General features: G+C 38.3%; 1 protein-coding gene across 1 annotated transcript in view; it reads left to right on the forward strand.

Moving 5' to 3' along the window:
* The window catches only part of FRZB (frizzled related protein), a 31,456-nt gene extending 20,467 nt beyond the window's left edge, over positions 1–10,989 (forward strand). The window contains exons 4-6 of the mRNA XM_003405963.4: positions 5,585–5,789; positions 6,139–6,202; positions 9,468–10,989. Coding sequence (XP_003406011.1) covers positions 5,585–5,789; positions 6,139–6,202; positions 9,468–9,584 — 386 coding nt within the window. The 3' untranslated portion in view covers positions 9,585–10,989. The remainder of the gene's footprint in view (positions 1–5,584; positions 5,790–6,138; positions 6,203–9,467) is intronic.
* Positions 10,990–11,189: the final 200 nt, after the last annotated feature.

Consider the following 11,189-nt stretch of genomic DNA (forward strand, 5'->3'; position numbering starts at 1 on the left):
TTTAAAGCATATTAAAACCATAAAACCAAACCTGTTGCCGTCTAGTCTATTCCGACTCCTAGCAATCCTATAGGGCAGAGTAGAACTGGCCCATAGGGTTTCCAAGGAGTACCTGGTGGATTGGAACTACCAACCTTTTGATTAGCAGCCTTAACTCTTAACCACTACGCCACCAGGGTTTCCTTAAAGCATATTAGGGAGCACTAATAATATCTTAAACCAAAATACCAAACCCATTGCCGTGAAGTCATTCTAATAGTGACCTTATAGGACAGAGTAAAATTGGCCCGTAGGGTTTCCAAGGAGCACCTGATGGATTTGAACTGCTGACCTTTTGGTTAGCAGCCGAACTCTTAACCACTACGCCACCAGAGTTTCTTAGAACTATCTAATTAAGTGCACAGAGATGAATTTTAAAATAGGTGGGACTCTTCTCTATCAGGAAGCTGAAAAGAATTTGAGCTCAAATGTTGGTGTTTCAGGGTGTGTTCTAAGTTCAGCTACACTGAGGTGAACAGAAGAGCACTTCGAGGCATAAGGAAAGGTTACATGAACCAAACTTGGTTGCTTCAGTCAGTATATCCCGCGGAAAACATTGACAGAGTTTGAAAGTAACGCTTAAAAGAAGTTGCTAGCATTCAATTAAGGAAATTTTTTTATTAGCTAAGACTAGAAAGGAAACCCTGGTGGTGCAGCGGTTAAGAGTTCAGCTGCTAACCAAGAGGTCGACAGTTTTGAATCCACCAGGCGCTCCTTGGAAACTCTATGGGGCAGTTCTATTCTGTCCTGTAGGCTCGCTATGAGTTGGAATCGACTTGAGGGCACCTTTTTTTTTAATACTAGAAATGTGACATTCTGATAAACGAAATATTAATTGAATAGCTACCAATCCAAATGTGGCTGCCAAACTCGACTGTAGGAGGAAAAAGCCTGCTGACCCCGCTGGGTACGGTGCTAGGTGGTTTCCATCTACTATCTTGCTTAGTATTCTCCACTATCCCGTGAGATGTATTATTATCCTGATTTTATCAGTGATTATGGAGGAAAAGTTGTCCTTTCTCTGATTATTCAGAATTACTTTGGGCGTTGGTGTATTTCTGAGTAATAAATGTCAATTACTGTCATATTTAGAAGGGCCAGTTAATAGTTTCCAGTTGATAAATAAGGGGAAGTTAATATTTACTGTATTCCATAGGCAAGTTATTGTGATTTTTTTTAAGCGTCTATGAGACTAATAAAGGTCATATTACTACAGCTGGAGAAGATTTGTGATGTGGAGTCAAGGAATACGCATGGCAATTAAATTAAATACACATGGCAATTAAATTAAATACACATGGCAATTAAAGTGAACTTTTTATTATTAACATGAATTTAATTATGAGTTTATTGCCCTCTTTTAGAGAATGTTGGACATATAGAGAAGACACATTTCTACTTTTATACTTTATAGAAATTGGAAGGAGAGAAATGAGTAAAACTGTGTAAGAGTAACATCTGATAATAGGTATTAAGAAGTATAAAGTAGAAAATTCTCAGTGTAGTTAAGCCTCTTAGTTAAGCCTCTAAAATACACCAGCTTCTTCAATGGAATTAATTTTTTGTTTTTGGCTTACACTCATCTTAAGAGTGGTCTACTTTCTTTTAGCCAATGATGGATGCAATTTCCAAGGTGGAAAGGTTATGTTTGTATAAGAATACAAAATACCTGGCTGCTTGTCTGAGGACGTGTTTTACAAATTGATGTGAAAACCTTCGAGGGTCTTAATTTTGAAGGGTTTAGTTTTCTAAGATTTAAAAATACAATATGAATTTTAAGTATAGTGATACTAGAAACAAAAGCACAAATATAAAGAAGGTGAATTGGGAAATTTGGTTGAGTTGGTATTTATTTTATGTCTTTACTTTTTATTAATTTTTACTTTGTTCAACTTCCTTAGTGCTGCAATGGTTGGTGCTGATATTTCTGGTAAACATTAAAATACTAGTATTTACAAGTCATGGAAAGGGAAGATCTTAAAGAAAGAAGTTGAGTGAATATTATAAAATATGGGGTATAAAAAAAAAAGTAAACGGAAGGGGGCAGATAATTTCTTTCTCATAGCCAAATGGTAACCACCTTGCCCATAGTTGAAGGGTTTTAATTTGTCTGGAGCTTTCAGCTTATTTGGCGAAGACAGGTACTCAAAGGATTAGTTAGAAGAAAAAAAATCTGAAAAAATAAATTTTTACTTCCACAGTATGTTAATTTTTATCTTTCTTGTCATATCTCTGCTTGCATCTATCAAGAAATCAAAGTGGGGGTGGGAGCAATTGATAATTGAGACACACATACACAAAAAATAACAGGCTGCTTCATTCAGATTAATTCAGTCAAAAACTCTTTAGCTTTGGCAAAATTAGTTGAATAATAAAATAAGTCTTAGAGAGAGAGATTTATTTTGGAGTGGGTACATGTGTTAAAAATTTCTAATGAAAATAGGAACACTGGGTAAATAAATCATTAGTTTGAGAACATTGCACAGTTTACTAATCTCTAGTATTTGATGGATGCCATGAAGTTCAGTCACTTAACCAGGACACATACGCACACAAAAAATCTGCTAGCTAGGATTGTGAACTTATCATCTGATTTTCCCAAATGACATTTCAAAAAGAGTAATCTCATTTTTTATTAAAATACAGAATAGAGAGAACACTAATAGAAAGGAACTCCTTGCAAATCTCACCAAGCAGGGACAACTGGACAGCTTGCTACAAGTTCTCATACTTCAGGCAAATAATTTGCTGAAGAAAAAATAAGATTTGGTGCTGAAGTTTGTAGAATTAATTAGTGACTTTGTTTCTCTTGTTCATATACTGTACTATTGAAATATTGCTGAGTCAATTTCTGATGAAGTTGGAGAATTGATAGGAGAACAGTTTATTAGCTGGCCTTATATTTTCATGGATTATTTTTCTCATTCCTTTGTAGTCCAAAACCCCTGAAATGTGTGGAAAGGGATGCCGATGAAAGTGGTTTGCAGATATGTGCCTAAGAAGCTTTTAAAAAGTGGCTTCTTTTGGATAATCTTCATGGATATTGAACTAGAGCAGTAAGGGTACCTGGGCAAAAGCCCCTGGCTTCTCACTAATTCACAGTTTTACTTCTTTCTCCCTAGGCATTTTCAAACTCTCCATTCTTTCTTCTTTTTTTTTTTTTTTTAATTGTACTTTAGCTGAAAATTTACAGCTCAAGTTAGCTTCTCATTCAAAAATTTATATTGTTCTGTGACATTAGCTGCAATTCCCACAATGTGACAGCACACTCCCCCTTTCTACCCTGGGTTTCCTGTGTCCATTTGACCAGTTTCTGTCCCTTTCTGCCTTCTCATCCTGCCTCCAGACAGGAGCTGCCCATTTGGTCTCCGATATTTGATTGAACTACGAAGTACATTCCTCACGCATATTATTTTTTGTCCTTTCTTTAAAAAAAAGCTCATTTAGAATCTGTGAAACATTTCATAACACGGAGGAACCTGGAAGGCATCATGCTGAGTGAAATTAGTCAGTTGCAAAAGGACAAATATTATATAAGACCACTATTATAAGAACTTAAGAAATAGTTCAAACTGAGAAGAAAACATTCTTTTGTAGTTACGAGAGTGGGGAGGGTGGAAGGGTGAGAGAGGGGTATTCACTAATTAGTTGGTAGATAAGAACTACTTTAGGTGAAGGGAAAGACAGCACACAATACAGGGGAGGTCAGCACAACTAACTAAACCAAAAGCAAAGAAGTTTCCTGAATAAACTGAAAACTTCAAAGGCCAGTGTAGCAGGGGCAGGGGTTCGGGGACCATGATTTCAGGGGACATCTAAGTCAATTGGCATAATAAAATCTATTAAGAAAACATTCTGCATCCCACTTTGAAGAGTGGCATCTGGGGTCTTAAACGCTAGCAAGCAGCCATCTAAGATGCATCAATTAAAAATTGGTCTCAACCTACCTGCATCAAAGGAGAGTGAAGAACACCAAGGACACAAGGTAATTATGAGCCCAAGAGACAGAAAGGGCAACATGAACCAGAGGCTACATCATCCTGAGACCAGAAGAACTAGATGGTGCCCGGCTATAACCGATGACTGCCCTGACAGGGAACACAACAGAGAAACCCTGAGGGAGCAGGAGAGCAGTGGGATGCAGACCCCAAATTCTCATAAAAAGAGCAGACTTAATGGTCCGACTGAGACTGGAAGGACCCCGTTGGTCATGGCCCCCACACCTTCTGTTAGCCCAGGACAGGAACCATTTCCAAAGCCAACTCTTCAGACAGGGATTGGACTGGACAATGGGTTGGAGAGGGATGCTGATGAGGAGTAAGCTTCTTGGATCAGGTGGACACTTGAGACTATGTTGGCATCTCCTCCCTGGAGGAGAGATGAGACGGTGGAGGAGTTTAGAAGCTAGCAAAATGGACACAAAAAGAGAGTGGAGGGAGGGAGCGGGCTGTCTCATTACCAGGAGAGTAATTGGGAGGATGTAGCAAGGTGTATATATATATATATATTTTTTTTTTTAGCAAGGTGTATACAAGTTTTTATGTGAAAGACTGACTTGATTTGTAAACTTTTACTTAAAGCACAATAAAAATTATTTTAAAAAAAGCTCATTTACCTGAAATAGGAATCTAAAGAATTTGGCTCTCCTCAAAAAAGAAAGCTACATAAAAGAAGCAGAACTGTACATTTTAGCTTCTGAGTCAAATACTTGGGCTCTGCAACTGGAATGACTTCTTTTTTAAGGTAGTTTGTCTTTAGATTGAGAAGTCAGCTGAATCTTAGGTGATAAATTGGGCCCCAGAGTATCCACTGAGAGAAGTAGATGGATGGAATTGATGTTTTAGAACATATTCCATAGCAGAAGGAATGTTGGAGTGTCTGACTTCAAAGCAGATGAATGAAATAAGGTCTGGTGTGACAATTTTTACTCATAAATAAAATGTATAAAAAAATAATCTCTACTGAAACAAAGGAGCAGTGCAGCTGATGTCCGAACAGTGAGCTAAGGTCAGGAAGATGAAAAGATCACAGATTCAATTTGAGAACACAATGAGACAGGACAACTTTATAACACTAAAGAACCCCTCCTGCCCCAACTCTTTAGAAAATACATTAATAGACTTGATGAAATCATTTTGGCAAGAAAACAAAGCATATTTGAGTACTGAGCCTTGACCTATGGTGAAGTTAACATAGTTTAAATTCCTGTAGGCAGCAATTAGAATTGGAAGAAAATTATATCAAGATATTCACTTAACTCTTGATTATTTAAATGTATTTCTCACAATGAAGCACATGCCCACATGTGTATATATATGTACACACAAACATACACACCATTGGAATGGGATGGGCCTAAGCATCAAGGGGGCAGGTGTGTTGCTTAGTTTGTCACTCTCTACAGTTTAAGGCAAAAATATCTGGATGACTTATTGAGCATCAAGTGGATAAGAATTGACAAGAAAAGAGCCTACTTTTTTGTTTTCAAATGAGGCACCTATTGTGTATCATATCACTATATCAGGTTTGTTGTCTTTTATCTCAGTCATTCGGGCAAAAGTTAAAGAGGTAAAGTCTAAGTGCCACGAGGTGACTGCAGTAGTCGAAGTGAAGGAGATTCTGAAGGCTTCTCTGGTAAACATTCCAAGGGACGCTGTGAACCTTTATACCAGCTCTGGCTGCCTGTGCCCTCCACTCAGCGTTAATGAGGAATACATCATCATGGGCTACGAAGATGAGGAACGCTCCAGGTAATTCACTCCTTTGCCTATCCCACCCTGGTTGCATTTCTCTCTAGAGATCTTACCCTTGGGTTCTGTGTACCTTTCAGGAAATCATAGATGCATTTTTGTTAGGTCCCACATTTTTACATATTGAATACACAAGTGTATGTATGCAATGTGTGGGTGTGCATTTTTTTCTGGGGGGAGGAGCCATAACTTTGATTCTTAAAGTGACTCCCAAAAGGTTAAGAATTCCTGCTCTAAAATTTGGTGTCCCAGTCTAGATCGAAACAGGTAAGTTTTAGCACCGATTTCTCGTATTTATCAGTGGTATGTTCTAACCTTTCAAAAATGATTGCTTTTTTACAATATACAGATTACTCTTGGTGGAAGGTTCTATAGCTGAGAAATGGAAGGATCGACTTGGTAAAAAAGTTAAGGTAAGCCTGTATTTCATATTGAAAGTAACATACTGACGAAGTAAAAAACCAGCCATCTGTCATTTAAATTAGGTAGTTGCCCTCAACTACATGGGAAATTCTAAAATCTGAGATAAATATATCTAAAACAGCTAAGGACTGAGTTTGCCTTTGATGATCACTTCCTTTAAGGAACAAATTCCTCAGCGTGTGTATCAGTGACCTAACTACAGTTGTCTAGCTTCTCACAATGAGAAGCCTAGAGGTCCAGTGCTGACAGGGTGGCTCCACATTGCCATTAGGGCTCCAGGCTCCTTCTGGTGTTCTACTCGGCCATTCTGAAGAGTATTGCTTCTATGCTCAAGTTCACTTGGAGGTCACAAGATGGCTACTCACCTCCAGCATCAAGTCTCCATTATAGGCAGAAAGAAAGGGAAGGAAAAAGGGGTTCCCAGAATCCTCATCCAGTAACTCTTGCTTATATCTCATTGATTAGGACTGGATCTCATGCCCATACCTAACTGCAAGAGAAGCTGGGGAATGTAGTTTTTTAACTGGGCATATTGCTTCCCTGAATAAAATTGTGTTTCTGTGAGTCAAGGAAAAAGAAAAAAACCAAAGTCACCTTGGAGCCAATTCTGACTCATGGCAACTGCATGTGTGTCAGAGTAGAACTGTGCTTTATAGAGTTTTTCAATGGCTGATTTTTTGGGAAGTAGGTCTTCAGGCCTTTCTTCTGATGTGCCTCTGAGTGGACTCGAACCTCCAGCCTTTCAGTTAGCAGCCGAGTGCATGAACAGTTTGTATCACCCGAGGACTCCATGAGTCAAAGAAGGGGAGATAAGTGATGAGTAGGAAACTGCCAGTGTCTGTCCCAATACATAGACACCGATTCCTATGTGTAAGGTGCGGCTGCATTCATCTGTATATAAGAGATCTGACCAAATTAGACCCTTAAAGCAGTAATGTAGCTTTATTTTTAGGCTGATGATCTTAGATATGGAGTTGATACATTTAAAAAAAAATCACCAGGTAAACTACTTTATTATAGAAGGCTTTGTTTCTTCTTACTGCCCTAAGCAAGTCCATGTCAAAGAAAAGAATGTGGGAGAGTCTGCATAGAGGGCAAAGAAGCTAAAAGGCTATGTGTGACAGGAGTGGGATCTGTACCAAACGTAATACATCCTCCTCCTTCTGTGAGCTGGAAGGCTTGGGAAACTTTTGCAGAGTAGGTTAAACACCCCTGGGCAGTTTATCTTATACATCTGGCACTTGACACAGCGGACACATTTGGGTTTAAGTGACCTACAGAAATGTAGAGAGAATTATTTTTCATAGTGAAACAATCCTCCAGCCAGTATTTTAACCCACACCCCAGTGTTTTTGTCAAAAGTGAGATCTACTTCAATTTCAGGCTTCGGGCAGTTCTTTATATCTCTCTTCAATAAGTTTGGTGTTTGTTAAAGAAAAAGTGGCTCTTCTTCGGTATGTTGGAATCTCTTACTGTGTCCTTTTAATTTGGTTTTCTGCTTACTAATGCAGAACAGGAATTTGTCCTAAATTCCTGTACCAGTTGGAAGAGCTTTCAGCATCCCTGCTGCTAAGCATGTAATAAGGCTCGCTGCTCCTTTCTTGGTACCAAAACAATATCATCATGTCAAGACCCAAGGCACGTGACTCGTTTGTCTTGTTTCTTAATGAGGGGAACATATTTCCCATTGCCTTCTATAGGGAATTCACAAAAGTTATTATTGTGAGGTCATTTATTTTATGTCTGGATTTAACCATGCTAGAGGGAAGAAATGAACCATTAACTTAAACAATTTTTACTTCATATCCAGATTCTTAGGGCTAACAGGCTTGGGTGGAAAAATTTCTTTTGGCTAGAATGATTGAGACCCTTACTGTACTGTTCCAGTCAATTTGGGAATGTAAGCAAGGGTTTATGGAGGAAATTGGCTTTTTCTGCTTTAAATAAGTATTGCCTTTTCAGCTGATATTTCTCGCAGCAGATCAAAAATTTTAAAAAGACCTTACGGTGTTGCCTTGCAATTGGTTATCTACTTAAGCCTTTGTTAAGGTAGATTGTTCAAGCCAAAGTATTTGGGCTGCCTTGGGAGTTGATAATCACACTGTGTAACCTTTTTAGATAGAAAAACAATACATTTTAAATTTCAGGGTGAAGTGTATGAAGATTCGTTACTTTCAGTAATAGAAAATATTAGCTACCAACAGTAAAAAAAAAAAATTTTTTTTAACAGTAGCTAATATTAATTAAGTGCTAAGCTTTTTTAAGCACTTAACAGTTTCATCAGTTAATCTTCAGAACAGCCTTATTAGAAGATTCTTTTATTAATTTCATTGTTATAAATGACGAAAATAAGGACTGGTGAGTTCCAGAAACTTCTCGCAGTGAGAAGTGAAGCCAGAATTTAAACTCGGGCCATCTGATGTTAGCTCCTTGCCACTCAAAGTGTATGTGGTCCCTGGATTAGCAACATCAGCACCACCCGGGAGCTTGTTAGGAATGAAAATCTTGGGCCTCATCCCCAAAATACTGAGTTAGAATCTGCATTTTAATGAGATCCTGAGGTGATTTCTATGTCTACTGAAGTCTGAGAAGTACTGCTGTAGTCTTTTGTTCTTATTCACTACCTAAAAAAAACCCATAATATAGCTTCCTTTTATTATATTACATGTAACACTATTAATATTGTTAATATAAAATACCAGTAAACTTGATGGTGGCTATCAACCCATATTGGTAATGCCTGCTTTGTAAAGTTGGAATGGAGGGCAGGACCTTGTCTCCCAAAATCTCCATTTTTTAAAACTGCTCACTTCACACAAGTTTTAAAAGGCTATGTTCTTGTCTTAGGAGTCTTAAAAGAGGAAGATGAAGAATAATAGCCTTTCCTTTGAATTCTCTGAGTAAATCTCCCATTTGCTGAGAATTTTTGAAGACCAGGGTCGCGTAATATCAAGGAAACCCCACAGATTTTAGTAGATACTTGTATCCCCACTTAGGGACAATGAAATTTTATGACAGCATTACTGAACTACAGGATGGATGGCCAACTTCGCTTTGTGTTTTTTCACATCAGAGGACTCTGTCCATCTAATATCGATTTAGTTGTTGCCTCGGGTTATGGATTTTATGCTTTCGGAACAGTAGTAAAATGCTTTAACAATCTGATTTTGCAGTCGTATTCTGTTGTTGCAATAATACAGAAATAATGGCCCTGGCGTATGTGCCTGTGAACATTTTCTGTTTTAAATTTCACAGCGCTGGGATACGAAGCTCCGTCATCTCGGACTGAGTAAAAGTGACTCTAGCCAGAGCGATTCCACTCCGAGTCAGAAGTCTGGCAGGCACCCTAACCCCCGGCAAGCAAGCAACTAAATTCTGAAATGCAAAAAAGTACGATCAGTGGACTTCCTGTTGAGACTTGCATTGCTGTACTAGCAAAGGAAAATTGCACTATTGCACGTCATATTCTATTGTTTACTACAAAAATCATGTGGTAACTTATACTGCTTCTATTTCCTCTTTTGTTGCTTTTCTCTCCTCCCCACCCCCCCATCCCACCCCCCACTTTTTGGGGTCTGGCTGCAGATCCTTAAATAATTATATATTTTCTATTTCACTAATCATGGGAAATCTGTTCTTTTGCCATAATAATAATAATAAATTAAACATGTTGATGCCAGGGCCTCTTCGTTGCAGTTCCCAGATGTTAATTTACCCAGCTTGGGAATGCAGGATTGGATGCAGAGAGAGATTTCTGGGAAACACAGAAAACTAGGTATGTTGTAAAACACACTCTGCTGATATAGTTACAGCTTCATTTTCCTCTGCCTTTGGGCATTCTCTTCCCACTTAGGCTGTTTTAAATGTTTATAAAGGTAAAATGGCAGTTTGAAATCAAATCACAGGCAACACAATCAAGCACCAGGAAGCATTTATAAGGAAATGACACACAAGATGATTTATTTGCAAGATTGGCAGGAAGCAAAATAAATAGGGTTAAGAACTGTGGAAAGAACATTTCGCCTGATTGAGAAACACAACTGAAACCAGTAGCTGCTGGGGCTTTCTTTAACAGTAGCTTTTTTTGTTTTGTTTTTTGGCAATCCATTTGCTTTGTTCGTGAATATATTAACCAGCATTAGGGAAGTGAATTATAACTAGACATCTGCTGTTATCAGCAAAAAGCTCCCTTTAATTTGCTTCCCTTTAAACAAACCCATTGGTGTGAGTCTTTTTTAAAAAATGAATCTGACTTGTGCATTGACCAGGAAAAGAAAGTCTGTATGTGCGTGCAACAGGGTGTTATTTTTAAAAGGTATATAGCTCTGTAAGATGCTATCGTTTGCCGGATGGTGAAATGTACACTTTTCTTTAAACATGTGTGTGTTTCTGTCTGTATTTGTATACATATGTGTCTGTGCACTCACACCCAAGCTGGACTGAATTACCAGGCCATGTGCTGGTGCTGGCCTGCACTTTATCCTTTGGAGTTATGCTTTTTTACTACTCAGTAAAATAATGTCTAATAAAAGGAATCGTGGTTGTCAGGAGAGAGGTTGTTTTGATACTGGAGCCAAATGCACATTCTCGTTACCCAGACTGCAGCATGATCCCCAGTGATCACGAGAACAGATGATGCTTTTCCTGGCTTCCTCCAGCAGGATTCTTTAGAGCCGTGCCAATCATCTGAAAGTTTCATTTCTGTCAATTTACATGTCTGATATTAGTAGCAACAAATTCCTAAGCTATGATATGCTAAAAATAAAACAATTACGAAGCAGAATGGTACTGTGTTTCCTTTTATGAGGACAATCATGCAAGGATGAAATTCATTCCGGAACAAGTTTTCTAAAATAGTAAATAATGACTCATTTAAATTCTCTTTGGGAATTAAGAGAATGCCCCATCCTCCGACTGGCACCCGACAATTTCCCTAATCCCAGAAGAAAGAAATCCCACCTTTGCAAACATGAAGAT

Source organism: Loxodonta africana, chromosome 6, assembly GCF_030014295.1.
Source record: "Loxodonta africana isolate mLoxAfr1 chromosome 6, mLoxAfr1.hap2, whole genome shotgun sequence".
Classification (NCBI taxonomy): domain Eukaryota; kingdom Metazoa; phylum Chordata; class Mammalia; order Proboscidea; family Elephantidae; genus Loxodonta; species Loxodonta africana.